Source organism: Budorcas taxicolor, chromosome 17, assembly GCF_023091745.1.
Source record: "Budorcas taxicolor isolate Tak-1 chromosome 17, Takin1.1, whole genome shotgun sequence".
In the NCBI taxonomy this organism is placed as follows: domain Eukaryota; kingdom Metazoa; phylum Chordata; class Mammalia; order Artiodactyla; family Bovidae; genus Budorcas; species Budorcas taxicolor.
In genome coordinates this window covers 54,542,310-54,561,268 of record NC_068926.1, presented here as the reverse complement: position 1 = coordinate 54,561,268, position 18,959 = coordinate 54,542,310, and the positions used below count along the sequence as shown (strand labels likewise).

The window sequence follows — 18,959 nt, the reverse complement described above, 5'->3', positions numbered from 1 at the left end:
GATATTTTTGTATCTGTATCATCATAAGAGAGGTAACTTTACATTTTCCTTCTATATTCATTTCCTTCAGACTGGGAGCTCAATAACACAGCCCAACAGAGAGTGTCTCAGGAAGCCTCCATGCTCCAGTGTAATTATCCGTTATTTTTCACATTACCATCGGTGACATAACACTGTAGAGAAGACAAGCTCCCCTCCTTCTGGTCACTTGTGCTGTGCCTGTCCTCATGGGAAGGACACCATTGCCTGCCCAGGTGGCTCCACAGTCTCCTGGTCTTCCTGTCTCTAGCCCGAGCCCCCTGGAGGCCAGGCTCCTGACTCACCAGCATGGCCGGGGCTCTCTTCCTGAAGGGCTCTGCCACCCTCCATTCCTGTCCCTACACCCCCAATCCCACGTCTCCAACCACAAGAGGCCCTATTAGGCCAATGGGAGCTTTTGGGGAAGGGGTTGAGTAGACATGTCTCGGGGTAGGGGCTCTGAGATGAAAGAGAATTGTGCCTGCATGCCTGGGAGACTGTTTACAGGACAACTGCTAGGGGTCACATGAACTGGAAGAATTCACAGGCGTAGATGGCTGACTTCAAGGAAAGAAAGAGGGAAAGGGTGGGAAGAGGAAAAGATTAAACTTGATTCTGAAAAGTGAAGTTCAAATGAATACAGATGCCATGGAACCCCTCACCCCCTGCCACCATCACCACACTCCCCTCTCAGGAGAAGGAAATCAGAAGGGGATGGGGGCGGCTTTCACAATATCATATGATTTTTAATCACTGAAAAATGTCTTCTCCCCTTGCGACCCTCCATGTCACCCACCAAGTGGGCCAGTGGCCTCTCCCATCTATTCAGTTCAGGCTTCAGTCACCACAACCAGGAATAAAGGGCTGCTTCTCTTTCTCCAGCAAACCTATCTCCTGTCCTTTCCTGGGTATTTATCTGCCCATCAGAAATATAACTTTTTGGTGCTAGTATGATCATTTCTGTGACAGACATCATTAGATGTTTTTATAATTCTGAAAGTTTTGGTTATTAATAAAGGTTTTTTTTTTTAATTCAGGAGATAGACCTTAGTGGTTACCATCAAAATGAATGAATGCAAAAAAGAAAAAAATGAAAGCAAATTATGAGCTAACTATATAAAAATAAAAATTATTTTAAGTGATTATTTCAATATCTTTGGTATCAGTACACCAAAGAACTGGAGAAGAAAAATTCTGAGTGTCAATCATGTACTGAAACGATTGTCTACTTGTCATATTTTAAAAGGGCACAAAGAACAGAAAATAAACCCAATGAATCAAGTTTTACCTCAAAATAATTCTTACCCTCAAAATTCTAGGGCTGCTGTAATAAGCCATGCTCAGGGTTTCCATTTCTTCACAATATTCCAGATTTATCCTCCTGGTGCACTTAACAGCTTGGTTAACCAGAAATGCTGGAAATCATAACATTCCCAAGGGAAAAGGAAAAAAAAATTAAAAAGAAGAAAAATTTCTAACTAAGAAATTGTAATCTAAGTAAAACTGCAAAGTGATAACATGTATACAATTATGCTTCAGATAGAGTATAAAAAATTATTTTTCAAATATGTAACACAGTCACATGATTCAAAATTCAGAAAAAGATTTGAGGAGTTGTCTTCCTCCAACCCCTAACCCCCAGCAACCACCAGTCCCCTTCCCCAGAGAGAGTCTGCATGAAGTTTCTTGTGTATCTTTCTGGAAATATCCTATGATATTTTCAGAAAGTGTGTGTGTGTGTCTGTGTCTGTGTCTGTATACACACACACTTTTTTTTTAAGTATTTCTTTCCCCTTTTGGAAACAAACTCACAACATATATTCTGCCCTTTGTCTTTTTCACTGAGCAAGGCATCTTGGAGTTCAGTCTATCTCAATGTGAAGAGCTTCCTCCTCCCCTTTTTAGGGATAACTCGTATTCTATTACAGACACACCATAATCTATCCAACCAGTTCCCCACTCATAGCAGTTGTCTCCAGTTTTGCTCTAACAATGCTGCAATCTGCCATTTTGCATGTGGGCCAGAGCTTCTGTAGGACCAACTTCTAGAAGTAGAGCAGCTAAGTTAAAGGGCATATCTGTCTGCAATTTTGATGTACGTTGCCCAAGTGCCCTTCACCAAGGCTGTACCAATTTTCAGTCCCACCAGCGATATAAACAAGCACCTACTTCTCCACAGCATTAAATTTCTTTACGCTTTGCAATCCATTAGGTGGAAATGGTAACTCAGTTTGGTTCTAAATTACACTGCTCCTACTGTGTGAGCAAGGTTAAGCCTCTTCAACAGAACACATTTTTCTTCATGTAGCAAGTGTTGCTTCCTTAGACCACACGCTATCATCCACAGCTTAGCGGGCTTCTGTATAGTGAGGCTGGCTAAGGATGGGAGAGCCAGGCCTACTGCCTTCTGCTGCCAAGAGCGGTTACTCCAGAGTCTACGATGCTCCTGAAGGAGAAGCAGGACCCATGGGAGGCAGCTGCGTGGGTTGCATCCCTGCTTCACCACTGCCTGAGTAAGAAATTGATCTCATTTTCTCAGTTTCCTCAACAAAAAATGAAGATAACCCTCCCTGAGAGGATCATCGTGAGGATCAATGGGAAAACACATGCAAGCGCTTAACACAACACCCAGAACACAGTTAATCAATGTTAGCTATTGACAAACTTTTGCTCCAGTGACAAAAGAAAAGAACCTTCCAACACCTCAAGAGTTAAAGAACTGAGTGGGCTGGTTACAGGTAGTGAGTCCCCATCACTACGAATGCTCAAGCAGCGACCACAGGTGGCAGAAAAGATTAGATTCTGGCACTGGGCAGGGGTGAGGGGGAGGGACTGAACTATACAATCTCTGAAGTGTCTTTCAACTCTAAGACTCTGTTTCTAGTTACAAAGTTTGTTTATTATGATTGCTATAAATTTAAACTAAGAGCAAACTCTGTTTGCAGAGAAAAAGAAAAATGCCCACTCTCTTACCTGCAGGGTTATTATCAGTGCACAGAGATGATGTAAGGGGAGATGGAAATCTCAAAAAAGAATCTGAAGTCTGCAGATGAACCCCATACTGCAAAACAGAACAACCAACAGCTGTCAGGGTGCTACTAAGGCATCCGTTCAACACTCACTACACAGCTACTACGTGATGAGCAGCACTGCAGGGATGATTAAAAAACAGATGTGGTCCCTGCCTGCGGGGAGCAAACCTCTAGCTGCCCCACCCTTTACCTTTTAAGGCTGTGTGTTTCTGTGTATGCATGTTACAGAATTTGCAGGCTTTTTTATTCTAGGCTATTCTACTTCTATCCCACTGGAATGTTATCTAAAAGGCTGACACAGGTGCCAGCAAGCAGGGAACAAGCCCTTTCCTTCACTAGAGCTGAGAGAATAAACTCCTGCAGTCTTTCTGGAGGGCAAGCTGGTATTGGTATTTTAAATTTCCATTCTTTTTTTTTTTTTTTTTTTAATGAGCATGAAAGCATTTTTTAAATTTTTTTTTTAGTTTTTTATTTTTTTAATTTTAAAATCTTTAATTCTTACATGTGTTCCCAGTCATGAACCCCCCTCCCACCTCCCTCCCCATAACATCTCTGTGGGTCATCCCCATGCACCAGCCCCAAGCATGCTGTATCCTGCGTCAGACATAGACTGGCGATTCAATTCTTACATGATAGTATACATGTTAGAATGCCATTCTCCCAAATCATCCCACCCTCTCCCTCTCCCTCTGAGTCCAAAAGTCCGTTATACACATCTGTGTCTTTTTTCCTGTCTTGCATACAGGATCGTCATTGCCATCTTTCTAAATTCCATATGTATGTGTTAGTATACTGTATTGGTGTTTTTCTTTATGGCTTACTTCACTCTGTATAATCGGCTCCAGTTTCATCCATCTCATCAGAACTGATTCAAATGAGTTCTTTTTAACGGCTGAGTAATACTCCATTGTGTATATGTACCACAGCTTTGTTTTTTTACTAAGTTAACCCATTTATAGGAACATACTTATGGATTTAATCAGACAAAAAAATATCTATAAGAATTTTTATTGTGGATTAGTTATAATAGCAAAAACTTGAAATGAATGTCTATTAGATAGTGGAATGGCTCAGTAATAAATAATGACACATCCCTGGAAGGAATACTCTGTATCAGTAAAATGCAGCTCCAACACTAGCTCCTTCCTATACCTATGTTTTCCTCAACACTTAAATGGGGACTTCACTTAAAGTGAAGTATCCTTCCCAGGGTTGTGTACAGTGATGTCTGAAGAGCTCTGCCCAGTGCCTGGCAGGTGGGAAATGCTCCAGAAATGGCCACTTTTATAGTGACATGGGAAGATGCATAAAATTGATCGTGAATAAAAAAGGAAATTTATAGCACAATGTGGATAACTAGAAATTTCATTTCTGTGCAATATTATATGTATATTTTAGTAGATGCACTAAAAAACCGGGAATATACACCCATCTGTTAACAGTGATTTTCAGTGTACACTGTTTATTTGTTTTTGGCCAAGGAAAATCCCATGGGCGGAGGAGCCTGGTGGGCTGTAGTCTATGGGGTCGCTAAGAGTCGGACACGACTGAGAGACTTCCCTTTCACTTTTCACTTTCATGCACTGGAAAAGGAAATGGCAACCCACTCCAGTGTTCTTGCCTGGAGAATCCCAGGGACAGGGGAGCCTGATGGGCTACCGTCTACGGGGTCGCACAGAGTCGGACATGACTGAAGTGACTTAGCAGCACATGGTTTATAGGATCTTATTTGCCCAACCAAGGACTGAACTTGGGCCATCTGCAGTGGAAACGTTGAGACTCAACCACTGGCCCACCAGGGAATTTCCTTGCAGTGTGCTTTGGTTTTAATCGGAGATGGGGACCTTTCCATTTTTACTTCTGTGCTTCTATACCTTCACCTTTTAGAACTAGCACAGGTTGTTTTATACTTCTCTTTTAAAAAGATGCTTCCAAAAATTATGACATTTAGTCAAATTTAACACACAACATATTTAAAGGCTTACGGAGGGATGGATAACAAATACCACACATCTTCCCAAAGTCTGTAAAACTACACACAACTCTGAGAAGAGGCGCCTGCCTCCAGCCCATCCACTCTGTTTCCAGCAGCATCTCTCAACCACTTGGCTGCATCTTTTGAGGTAGAGAAGAAAAAATTCTGCAGAGATAAATGAAAGCTTACCAGAGAATATATGCCTCAAAACTCTATGTTCAAATTCAACTACTCAATTTTAATTTTCATGATTTTTGATCTACAGGCATAAACATTGTTTCCTGGTTTATAATATCAATTCTGTGTCTCAGGGAAGCTAGCTTACTGGGAACATACTTATAAAGACAAGATATTTATGATGGGATGAGTGGACTTAAGTCCCTGGCTCACCTCATATTTTGCAGTTTGGGGAGCACCCAGTCTGGTTGAAACATCTGATTCTGCATTCAGTGAAAAACCATCAGGTGCTTTCATCAATTTATCAAAACTGCTTTCATCAGTCACTTCTGGATTAATAAAGGATAATGCAGGTTTATCTGTTTTTAGAAAAAGTATTTTAAATCAGTATAAAATATAATATGTATAGCATATACAGTGTACATAGTATTTAGGAAACAATCTTCAGTAGCAGTAAGGCTGCTGTAAAAATTTAAATGTCCCTAAATATTCACTTCCCCCAAGATTTCTGGAATCTTATTAAACAGACTCCCCAGGCATGGCCTCTTTCTCTACTGTGGAAGCAAGAGTTTCTAAGGCCTGCAGGTAAACAGCACAACAGAAGCCAATAACAATCAATCTCTTTCTCCAGTCCATGGACTCATAAACTGCATAAACCTCTCAGGGGCAACTCTCTCCAGATGGCTAGGGGAATGAAAGATCCTGTTTCTACCCTCACACAGCCACCTCCGAAGCCCAGGACGATGATGCGCTCTGTGCATGAGAAGTGGGAGGAGGAGGGAACAGGCTGGTTATGTTCACTGGGCCTGTTACAGTGACTGACCAGCCATTACTGCAGATTACAAACCACAGAGCATCCACCTAAATTTTTAAGTGCAAGGGGACAAAACCAAAATATAAAGACATTCGGAAAAGATGATAAAGCTTAATTGATAAAACCATGAATGTGTCTCTGATCTTGATACTGTTTTATACTTTGGAACTAGACATCTAATTGAGCTAAATGCTCAGATAAAAATAAAGATCCTGTTTTCATGCAAATACCCTTAGTAAAAATAAAAGAGAAAAAAGGAAATTGAAACCAAAGCTGAACCTGACTCTCAACCATTAAATCAGGAGAAAATGCACGCACACACACACACACACACACACACAAATAAATCTAGATTCTTAGGCATGTCTACATTTTATAAACACCTTTGAAATAAAATATGAGAATTAAGCACGAGATTTCAAAAGACAACTACAAAAGCACAATTAAAGAAAATGTGCATAGCCACAGGTTTATAAAGTTACTTGCAGTTGTCTGTGGAATGGCCTCAGGATAACCTCTAGCCAAACCATAGAATAACTGCTTTAAATCTAATTTGATGTGACATTTTCCCATAAAACAACTTTTAAAAGAAAAAACTTTCCAGAGTTTCACACAGTATACCAATATCAAATACTTACAGTTTGTAATATGAACACAGAAAATAGATGGGTTGATCTGGTCGACAAGTTTAAATACTCTCTGAGGTGGGTCTGCTGTTAAATTCAATGAATAGACAGCTGCTTTTTGACTACAAAAGTGACTATCACCCCTGAAAATTAAAAAAAAGATAGTAATAAGACAAAGTTTTAAGGCACAAGCACACAATCTTAGCAAGACTATTTTAGAGCTGTCAGATGCTTGCACTGCACTAAGTTAACAACTACATGGAGGCTATTTATGAAAGTGTGATGTTAGAATTGAATCCACTTTTACTTAGTTTATTCAGTGTTAAAATGTTCGGCACTTTAAACTTTCTCCTCTAACAGTGAAAATATTAAGACAACTAGAATAACCTTTAAGGAAATCTTGTCAAGTATGGAATACAGATGAGAAATGATTTTGATGTAAATGAACCGTGCAAACTCTGATGGAATATTCAATTATATAAAATTCTGCAGAACTTCAGACTGTTTATAAGTACCCAGAATGGATCCAAAATTCCTTGTCTTTAGAATAAAGCTGTCTTCAATGAATGAACGTGAAAATGAGAAAAAGTAACATCATCTGGAAGTTTGGGGGCTTAGAAACTGTGGTATAGTCAAGTCTTCAACCAATCCCAGGCTTAACAAACCTTATCAATTTGATATAGATACAGACATGGTTTAGGGAGATACAACAAAAATGAGATCATATTACATACCACTTTAAGGCCTTTTCCCACTTAATATAGAGTGCCCAATAGTTCCCATATCATCAAATGTTTTTGTATTATTATATGGTTTCACTGTATACCAATTTCTTAAGCTTTTCCCAATTTTTTTTAACCAATCCTCTACCACTGACCTAGGCTGTTTATAACTTCTCCTGATTATATATAATGGTTTAGTGACACCCTTGTACATACATTTGTATTAATGTCTCCAGTTATTTCCTAAGGCAATATCTCCTGAAATGGAATTGCTGGGTCAAAAGGTAGGTACAAAATTTGAGGGTTTTGAGACTTGCTACCAGACTGCCTTCCAGAAAGGCAAGACGCCACCTCACCAACACTGCAGTAACAAGAGCACCTATGTTGCTGTACCCTTGCCAAGACCGCATGTTACCAGTTTTTACCGTTTGCTAATTTCATGGGCAAAAGCCTGTTATCTCATTGTTTTAATCTGAATTTTCTCTTTTTCTAGTAAGGTTAAATATTTTTCCATATGGTTATTGCTCACTGGTATTTCTTCATGAGTTGATTAATTTTTATGAGAACGTTTGTCTTCTTGACTTTTTTTTTATCTTCTTGACTTCTAAGAACTCATATTATGAATCCCTTCTGAGTGTTAGAAATATTTCTTCCTAGTTTGTTAACCTTTCAGTTTTATAGTGTTTTTTTGGTCACACAGAAGTTTTTTTTTTTTTATGATCATTCCCCTTTTAATTGAGGTATGATTAACTGATTTTTTTAAAAATAATGAAGTTGTCAACCTTTTCTTTTATAGATTGCCTTTGGGTTTATCTTAAAAGACATTACCCGGGACTTCCCCGGCAGTCTAGCAGTTAAGACTCTCCACCTCCATTGCAGGAGGCATGCATTCGATCCCTGTTGGGAAACTAAGATCCCACAGGCTGTACAGAGCGGCCAAAAAAAAAAAAAAAAGACATTTCCCTAACCCAAGATTAATAAATTTCACATATATTCTTCATTTGTTAATTTTTTATGAAAAAAATTACCTGTTGGTAATTTACTTCAGTGTAACTCTATGAAGCAGGAATCTAATGTTAGTTTTTCAATAATCATCCTGCATCATTTACTGAATGATCCAACCTCTACTCCACAGATGTGAAATACCATGTTTACAATACCATGTTTACATAAAATACTTATGTAGAAAAAAATACTTTAAGAAAATTGGCTGGTGTAAAATCAGTACACACAACTGATTTTTGGCCTTTCTATTCTCTTTCAATGACCTACTTATCCATAATGAATTAATACACATTATATTCAGCATTACAGTGTTACAAATGCTTTAAACCTAGTAGTTTGCTCTTCTTATTCAATAATGTCTTGGCTGTTCTCATCTGTTTATTCTTCTAGATGAATTTTAGAATCATTCTGACACATTATCCCTCTCCCATCTGACTGGAATAACATTATAATAAATTGAAATATATAAGTAAGTAATGATTCTACCCATCCTACTACACAGATTAAATCTCTCCCTTTATTCAAGTGTTTTATGTCTCATTATATCTTGAGGTTTTTTTCACATAAATTCTGAATAGTTAAGTTTAATTCTATGATGTTATATTTCTATTGGTGTTATGATTAGAATCCATTTCCACTATATTTCTGGAATGGGTATTGCTGGGGGATTGATTTATTTTGTAACTGGCCTCTTTTCCAAATGCTCTGTATAGTTCTAATGGTAAATGAGTTGCTATCATGGGCATAAAGAGGATTTTGGAAAAACCATGAGTAGTATAAATAAGAAAAGATCCAGCACTGAGAATCTATGAGTCACACTGGGCCTTAAACGATGAGGAGGAGTCAGACAGAGAGGGAATGGGAGGCTAATCCAAGTGCAGGAAAGGCATTGGCCAAGGACAGGTACTGTACTGACAGGTACTGTACGGTACTCTGTTTAGAAAACAGAGTACCAAAGCTGCACTGGACGAAGGATTCCAGATGGGGATGCTAGGAAATAAGACGTGAGAGAGGCTGGGATGGATATGAACTCAGGTTATGGATTCTATAGGTAATGAGCGTTTTCGAAGGTTCTTTAGAAAGGGAGTGACAAGATGAGGCATGAGCTTATGAGGAGGAAGGGAGCAGGAACGTACAGACGTGAGGGCAATCATGGAGGAAGATTCAGCGGAATGGGACTCTTGACCCCGCTTCCAGTCAGTAGCGCTCTACTCCTGTGCAGTGAATCAACATCGCATCCGTACACTTCTCTCTAGTCCCACCGTCATAGCCTTCTGGGTAAGAGGGGGACACTTATTAATCCTCATCTGCAATAGCTTCCTTCTTGGTTCCCTGCCACCAGGCCTTGGCCCCTGGGAGCCACTGTCCATGCTGCTGCAGAATTTACTAAATTGGGGATCTGATCCCCTCACTCCCCAGCCTGCTGAAGAAGCCAGGAGAAATCCAAACCCCTCAGCATACACACAAGGCCCCTCAGGACTTGACCCCTGCCCTTCCCCACACTCCTCTGGCTCCACCCTTCCTCAGCCATGCTGAGCAACCTGCAGTTAAGGCAACAGGCTATACTCCTTCAGCCCCAGGAATCTGCCATGTGGCTCCCTCGGACAGGAATGCCCTTCCTGATTCCATGCTGACCAACTTCACTTGTCCTTCAGGACTCGGCTCAGCTACTTTTCTAGAAAGACCTCCCTCGTCGAGCTGCCTGGGTTAGAGCCCACTCCTCTCAGTTCTCCTAGAGTTTGGTGCAGAAACTGCCATCTGCTCGTTTGTCTCCGTTACTCAATGAGCTCTCTGAAGACAGGACCATGTCTCACTTGTCTTTAAATCCCTGGCACTGGCACACGAGAGGTGCTCAAGAAAGGTATGGTGAACTGCAAGAGACAGCTTAGCGTGAGAAGGCAAGGAAGAGGCACAAGTCAGGGGAGCCTCTAGGTTTCCGACATGGGTTTCTGCCTGAAACAACGATGGTAGAGAAAGTCAAAGGGACACTCGAGGGTCAGTTAAGGGTAGAGCAGAGAAATTCATTCATCCATTCAACTCACTTTTAATGAAGACCAACTACATGGTAGGAGCTATCCTAGGCACTAGGGATAAATGATATAACATAATTCTTACTCTCAAGAAGCTTACATCTAATGAGGGGGAAAAGACACTAATCCACTAATCTTAATGATAAATTTATAATTTTTTGAATCGTAAGACTTGTTTATGACAGTTTGTATATATAAATAAATCTTCTATGAACTGGAATCTATAACAAGAACACCTAACTAATTAGGATTGTTCAGTTCAGTTCAGTTCAGTCGCTCAGTCTTTTTGTGACCCCATGAATCGCAGCACGCCAGGCCTCCCTGTCCATCACCAACTCCCGGAGTTCACTCAGACTCACGTCCATCGAGTCCGTGATGCCATCCAGCCATCGCATCCTCTGTCGTCCCCTTCTCCTCCTGCCCCAATCCCTCCCAGCATCAAAGTCTTTTCCAATGAGTCAACTCTTCCCATGAGGTGGCCAAAATACTGGAGTTTCAGCTTTAGCATCATTCCTTCCAAAGAAATCCCAGGGCTGATCTCCTTCAGAATGGACTGGTTGGATCTCCTTGCAGTCCAAGGGACTCTCAAGAGTCTTCTCCAACACCACAGTTCAAAAGCATCAATTCTTCGGCGCTCAGCCTTCTTCACAGTCCAACCCTCACATCCACACGACTACTGGAAAAACCATAGCCTTGACTAGACGGACCTTAGTCAGCAAAGTAATGTCTCTGCTTTTGAATATGCTATCTAGGTTGGTCATAACTTTTCTTCCAAGGAGTAAGCGTCTTTTAATTTCATGGCTGCAGTCACCATCTGCAGTGATTTTGGAGCCCCCAAAAATAAAGTCTGACACTGTTTCCACTGTTTCCCCATCTATTTCCCATGAAGTATGGGACCGGATGCCATTATCTTCATTTTCTGAATGTTGAGCTTTAAGCCAACTTTTTCATTCTCCTCTTTCACTTTCATCAAGAGGCTTTTTAGTTCCTCTTCACTTTCTGCCATAACGGTGGTGTCATCTCATATCTGAGGTTACTGATGTTTCTCCCGGCAATCTTGATTCCAGCTTGTGTTTCTTCCAGTCCAGCATTTCTCATGATGTACTCTGCATATAAGTTAAATAAGCAGGGTGACAATATACAGCCTTGACGTACTCCTTTTCCTATTTGGAACCAGTCTGTTGTTCCATGTCCAGTTCTAACTGTTGCTTCCTGACCTGCATACAGATTTCTCAAGAGGCATGTTAGGTGGTCTGGTATTCCCATCTCTTTCAGAATTTTCCACAGTTTATTGGATCCACACAGTCAAAGGCTTGGCATAGTCAATAAAGCAGAAGTAGATGTTTTTCTGGGACTCTCTTGCTTTTTCCATGATCCAGCAGATGTTGGCAATTTGATCTCTGGTTCCTCTGCCTTTCCTAAAACCAGCTTGAACATCTGGAAGTTCACGGTTCACATATTGCTGAAGCCTGGCTTGGAGAATTTTGAGCATTACTTTACTAGCATGTGAGATGAGTGCGATTGTGTGATAGTATGAGCATTCTTTGGCATTGCCTTTCTTTGGGATTGAAATGAAAACTGACCTCTTCCAATCCTGTGGCCACTGCTGAGTTTTCCAAATGTGCTGGCATACTGAGTGCAGCACTTTCACAGCATCATCTTTCAGGATTTGAAACAGCTCAACTGGAATTCCATCACCTCCACTAGCTTTGTTCGTAGCAATGCTTTCCAAGGCCCACTTGACTTCACATCCCAGGATGTCTGGCTCTAGATTAGTGATCACACCATCATGATTATCTGGGTGGTGAAGATCTTTTTTGTACAGCTCTTCTGTATATTCTTGCCACCTCTTCTTAATATCTTCTGCTTCTGTTAGGTCCATACCATTTCTGTCCTTTATCGAGCCCATCTTTGCATGAAATGTTCCCTTGGTATCTCTAATTTTCTTGAAGAGATCTCTAGTCTTTCCCATTCTATTGTTTTCCTCTACTTCTTTGCATTGATCACTGAAGAAGGCTTTCTTATCTCTTCTTGCTATTCTCTGGAACTCTGTATTCAGATGCTTCTATCTTTCCTTTCTCCTTTGCTTTTCGCCTCTCTTCTTTTCACAGCTATTTGTAAGGCCTCCCCAGACAGCCATTTTGCTTTTTTGCATTTCTTTTCCATGGGGATGGTCTTGAACCCTGTCTCCTGTACAATGTCATGAACCTCATTCCATAGTTCATCAGGCACTCTATCTATCAGATCTAGGCCCTTAAATCTATTTCTCACTTCCACTGTATAATCATAAGGGATTTGATTTAAGTCATACTGAATGGCCTAGCAGTTTTCCCTACTTTCTTTAATTTGAATCTGAATTTGGTAATAAGGCGTTCATGATCTGAGCCACAGTCAGCTCCTGGTCTGTTTTTGTTGACTGTATAGAGCTTCTCCATCTTTGGCTGCAAAGAATATAATCAATCTGATTTTGGTGTTGACCATCTGGTGATGTCCATGTGTAGAGTCTTCTCATGTTGTTGGAAGAGGGTGTTTGCTATGACCAGTGCATTTTCTTGGCAAAACTCTATTAGTCTGTGCCCTGCTTCATTCCGTATTCCAAGGCCAAATTTACCTGTTACTCCAGATGTTTCTTGACTTCCTACTTTTGCATTCCAGTCCCCTATAATGAAAAGGACATCTTTTTTGGGTGTTAGTTCTAAACGGTCTTGTAGGTTTTCATAGAACCGTTCAACTTCAGCTTCTTCAGCGTTACTGGTTGGGGCATAGACTTGGATTACCATGATACTGAATGGTTTGCCTTGGAGACGAACAGAGATCATTGTGTCGTTTTTGAGATTAGGACTGTTAGTTTTCATTATTTCTATACTTCATATTTAGTAGAAGGTCACAAGCAAAACTAACTCAAAAAAAACCTCAAGTTCTTTCCTGAGGGCACTACGAATTCAGTTCTGATTTCTAACCCATGGTGCCACAAACTACACTTAATCTTGTAAATAAGTTTTACTGAAATGTAGTCACGCCCATTCATTACATGCCTGCTTTTGCTCAACAGTGGCAGAGTTGAAAAGCTGCAACAGAGCCCACACAGCCTGCAGAGCTTCAAGTGTTCATTATGTGGCCTTTTACAGAAAAAGTTGGCTGACCCCCATTCTAAATAGTCTATATCTAAAATTACAGTATTGGCTATTTCTTAAGAACTACATTCTAAATAATGACTGCAAATCAGAACAGATATCTCACTCTCAAGCTCCTGGAACTTACTAATGCAGGAAAACAGAATGATTTTCAACGAAGACTGAACCACAGTATAGTTCAGGGAGCCAGAAAAATAATCTGACTACAACACCCCATGCTCCAGGCATTTTAACATCGGAAGTAGATTGGATTTCCTATTGGTCAATAAAATAGTTTCTCATGGGAAAAACACACTGTGCTTCCAAAAAAGCATTCAACCTATCAAATTTCAACTGCTAAAACTTAGTACAAGACTGAATTTAAATTGGCTATCTCTGAATAATAAACTGGTCCCATCCTGAATAAATTAACTTCTTATAAGTGCTCTTATTTTATCAAAAAGTTTTGAAATCAGAATTACGAAAACCAGGTAACTCAGAAGAAACTGTTTATCTTGCAATCGACTGGGAATGTCATTTTCCATTATTCTCCTACACAATGTGAACTGTGAGAATTCCTCGTAGATTCATCTCCTAGAAAGGTATAAACAAAGCTTTCCTTTCTAATTTTCGTTAGAAAATTATGTCCACAACAAAAGCTGTAAAATTAAACTGCACTTTTCACCCTAGGCTATACCTGAGACTAATTCACAGATACAAAAACGTGACACCTTATTTGTTTACAAATCAAAGTGAAACGTAATTCAATCTCTGAACACAGAGATTTCATTATAACCTTTGTGAAAAGTACACTCTCACTTCTCTTTTGCCTGCACTATCATCTGGCTGAATGCAAATAAGGGATAGATACTGTTCTACACAGGCTTCCCAGGTGGCTCAGTGGTAAAGCACCCATCCGCGGATGCAGGAGTTTGATTCCTGTGTCAGAAGATTCCCTGGAGAAGGAAATGGCAACCCACTAGAGTCTTCTTGCCTGGGAAACCCCATAGAGAGGAGCCTGGCGGGCTACAGTCCATGGGGTCACAAGAGTTGGACACGAGGGCTTCCCTGGTGGCTCAGTCAGTAAAGAGCTGGACACGACTCAGCGACTAAACAATAACTCTTCAATACACTGATTTCAACAGCATGGCTTCTGAAAGATGCAGAATTCAGGAAATCAGCCTGGGGTGATTTGGGTTTTTTCAGCCTGGAGGAGTTTTCACTGTCTGTCCCCCAATTTTTTTTTTTTTGTCCCCAAATTTTATAATCTTGGTCCAATTTTATCAAAACTTCATGTTACAAACTTACGTGACAACTGGAATTGAGCAGGCAGAAAAGACACTGAAATCCACGGAGCTGCAATCAGGATCACAACAGCAGTTGACATCACACTGTGCTGGAGACAAGTCACAGACACACAGAGCAGCAACTACAGAAACAAGAGAGGTGGGGCGCAGAGCGTCACAATCTGCAGGTAGTGACTGCCCCCTGCCACTGCAAAGTACCAAAAGTCCATCTCATACAAAGGTCCATTTTATTCTTCCTATTGCACTTTGGGGGAAATCTGTGAAGTGAAATGAGTCAGTGTGAGCACTCCTCCATCTGAGATTTTCCCAAAGTGGCCAATCATCTGACTCACTTGGAAGTTCTGTTTGCACTCTCCCTACAAAGACTCTGATTTGGTAAGCTAACTGTGAAACCCACACACCTGGTCCTTTCAAACACTTTCCAGGTGATGCTGATAATTAAAATAGGTTTAAGAATCAACACAGTAAATCACTTGCCTGACCATAAGAACCATCGGTTTAATATTGCAGATTTCTAAGCTCCTCTGGAGATTCCAATTCAGAGGAAGGGCCCACTTAAGGCTACCAAGAATCAAAGTTCTCAATTTTGTTCCTCTCCTCAGATGTCACCTGCAGCTTTGAAGCTGAGTCCATGTTCACAGGCTATTGGCCAAGAATAACGCTGGCTCAGGTTCCTTGTACTTGGGGTTCTAGAAATATCTTTGGTAATTCAGACAGTAAAAACATGGGAAGAGGTAGAAGCCCCACTTAGCAAGTTTTAATTTTTAATAATGATGATCATCTGGATTTTTAATTCCCTGTTTCAGGCTGTCAAACGGGGAGGTGTGGAGGTGAGGGGAAACTTAAATAGCAGAGCATGAGAATGATAAACACTGAACTCATGGTAGTTTAATTATTGCTGGAAGGAGGGAGTAAGATCAGTGCTTCAACCTTACTTGTAACGTCGTTTCTTGTTTTTGAAAAAGGATTTCATGCAAAAAATAAATTTTAAAAAGGGATCTCAAGCAAATGCTGGTAGACAATCCATACAACATTCTTATTAGCATTTATGAATTATTTTATAATAAAAATAAGCTTTAGAAGGAATTCCCTGGCAGTTCAGTGATTAGGACTCGGTGCTCACTACCAAGGCGGTTCAATCCCAGGTCAGGGAACTCCAGACTCCACAGTCTGCGAAGTATGGCAAAAAAAAAAAACAAACCTTTAGAAAATATATACCTCAAAAAAGGTACAATAATAAACTCTGGGAAGATGAATGTCAAAAGAAGAGGAAATTTTTGTCAGTAAATACACAATCCATTCTTAGAGACACAAAAGTTTCCACCCTAGAGTTTACATGTTTCTCTCTAGCCAAGGACTCCCTTGTGTCCTTAGAAAACTATAACACCTCTCATGTACACTAAAGTGTTGAGTAAAAAACAGTGTTGCGACACCCTGCCTTATGTGTTTGAAATTACTCTTGATTTATTTTACAAAACCTAAAACCCTTATAGGTCCCTAGTAGCTGTAAGACTACTAGGGACAAAGCAATAGTGTTTAATAACTCTACTTAGGAAAGAAAAAAGGGTGAGCGTACTTAATCAGCCAACAAGTATCTGCTGAGTACTCGTAGGGTCTGAGTAGCACTCAGCTGCTCTTCCAAGCCTCTTCACAGCTACAGGGTACTAACCAACAGAGCTCAGATTTGAGATCAAAGTTATCATCCTTCTCTTGTACCTGTAACCCATTCTGCAAAGGGTGGTCCAGTTCTCCACTCGGTCTCCTGCTACAACCTGTACCTAGGTTGTGACCTAAAATGAGGCAAGTAATTCATAAACCTAAAAAATGGCAATAACCCAGGGACTTCCCTGGTAGTCCAGCGGTTAAGACTCTACCTTCCAATGCAGGAGGCATGGGTTCTAAGCTCCTACATGCTGTGCAGTGCAGCCAAAAATAAAAAGTTCAAGAAAATGTTAAAAAAAATTTTTTAAAGTTAAACATTAAAAAGTTATAAAAGAAAAAGTTAAAGAAAATGGTGACAACCTAACATCATAAGACTGTTAGGAGGATTAGATGAGACACACCACAGATGAAATCCTTAGCACAGAGCTTGCTACACAGGAAGTAGTTAATAAATGTCAGCTGTCATTTATTACCATTACTTGCACAGATCTAACCAGAGGCCCTTTAAAAAGACAAAGGAAAAGTGCAAATTCATCCTCTCATACTGGAAAAACAGCCCTGAACACATGACCTATTAATGATGGTTCAAGAATAGCTTCATTTGGGGGATAAAGTGCATTAACAAATGAAATACTTACATGGATAAAAGGCAACTCAGCCCAAAAAATCTTAACAGAATTTCAGATATTGAATACTCTGCTATATTTTGTCCCAAATTATCACTTAACTTCCCTGCTAAATCAACAATTTCAATATAAAACAAAGTTTTTATATTAAAATAGCAAATATGTTTCCTGTATTTTTTCTGACAGACTATACAATTTATAAAGGAGAAATAATGGTTCAGTAAAGTTCTAGAGTTCAGAAGGTCAGCCAATGATTTATTTACTAATACTGAGCCTGACTCAATTTAAGAAAGATCTTTCTTAAGAAGGGATTAAAAAAAAAACAAACACTGCATATCTATTGGGGTTACAGAGGACTTAAAAGGGATTTTTTTTTGAGATCATAAACCCATTTGACAAACTCCCAGTGCTATGAACCTTCACCCCAGAAAAACGCATATTCACAGAAGTTAGCTCGATTTTGGAGTCAGATATCCCCTGAAGTCACCCATGTTAAATCAGATTACAAAAGTCACTAGCTGTGTAACTCAAGGATTAGATCATTTTCTGAGAAATATGCTAATTATCCTTAAAGATGAATCTTAAGAAGTGGGCATAAACCCTCACCCCATAACTCCCTACATTCAACTCAACACAGGAGGACTTGACCTAGTCATTTTCTGTAAACTAGATTTTTTGCATCTCTTTTTCATAATTGAAAAGCTCAACGTATCCTATGCACTTAATTCCCACAATTTCCTAGAAACTTTCAATTTCAACTGAAAAGCTGCAAGTATTCATTCATTAACACTTTTGGCATTAGTGTCGTCCAGGACCACTGCAAGCACTTCTAAAGATTTTTATATTGTCTCACTTGGCTCTCTGAGCTTCGGTTTTCTCATCTGTATGACAGTGATAATAACATCTACCTCTAAGGGTTGTTGAGAGAATTAATACCTATGAAACACTTAACAATGACTGCACACTTTAAGTGGTCAATAAACGTTAACTATCGCTATTATTACATCCTCACCCGGGCTACCAACCCCCGCAGGTTGAACCACTGTAGATCCCCAGGAATTGGTACTTGGTTACCCACCGTCTGTGATCGGGGCGGGTCTGGGGCCGGAGAAGGGCCTGGAAGCCCTGGGGATCTCAGGGGACTTAGAAGATAAAACAGGTCGGAGAGTCGTCGGGACTGGTTTGGTGGAGTTGAGGCCCTCCGTCGCTACCACCGGGGTGGTCCCGGCCGGGATGGTCCCGGCCTGGGCGCTCACGGAGGCCCAGCGCGCTAGTAGAACGAGCAGGAGCCGCGGAAAGGCCCACGGCCCCATTGCTCAGCCGCAAGCCGAGCGGCCAGTGGCTGGGTGGCTGGGAGACCGCGCGTTACCTAGCAACCGCGGCGGCTGGGCGCGGGGCATCACGGGAAGGGTCACCGGAGGCCTGGAGAGACGTAGGGACAGAGGGCGGGGCCTGGGCGAGGCGGGCGGGGCCTGGGCGAGGCGGGCGGGGCCTGGGCGAAGCGGGCGGGGCCTGGGCGAGGCGGGCGGGGCCTGGGCGAGGCTGGCCAAAAGAGGAGGGGACGAGGGGCGGGGACGTGTCCTGCTTGTGAATTCCCCACGTGGTTTCCAAGAAGACTAAAGTGCTTGTTTTAAAAATGTAGATTTCCAGGTTCCGTCTCAGGGGATTCTGATTCAGTCCAAGGGCAGGGTTCAGGGAGCAATATTTTTAACAAATGCAATACCAGTACATTTGGGACAACACACACATCTAACACACAACTAACATAATCAGTGCATTTGGGACAACTAACACAATCAGTGGAGGGAGAGAAATCTTGGGACCCACTCTCCTAAAGCTACTAAATAGGGTT

The 18,959-nt window shown here is 40.9% G+C and overlaps 1 protein-coding gene across 1 annotated transcript in view; it reads right to left on the bottom strand.

Moving 5' to 3' along the window:
• The window catches only part of TCTN1 (tectonic family member 1), a 31,360-nt gene extending 12,940 nt beyond the window's left edge, over window positions 1-18,420 (bottom strand). The window contains exons 1-6 of the mRNA XM_052654654.1: window positions 18,186-18,420; window positions 14,821-14,941; window positions 6,655-6,785; window positions 5,416-5,561; window positions 2,992-3,079; window positions 1,324-1,433 (exon numbers count right to left, since the gene is read on the bottom strand). Coding sequence (XP_052510614.1) covers window positions 1,324-1,433; window positions 2,992-3,079; window positions 5,416-5,561; window positions 6,655-6,785; window positions 14,821-14,941; window positions 18,186-18,420 — 831 coding nt within the window. The remainder of the gene's footprint in view (window positions 1-1,323; window positions 1,434-2,991; window positions 3,080-5,415; window positions 5,562-6,654; window positions 6,786-14,820; window positions 14,942-18,185) is intronic.
• Between the last annotated feature and the right edge of the window lie 539 nt (window positions 18,421-18,959).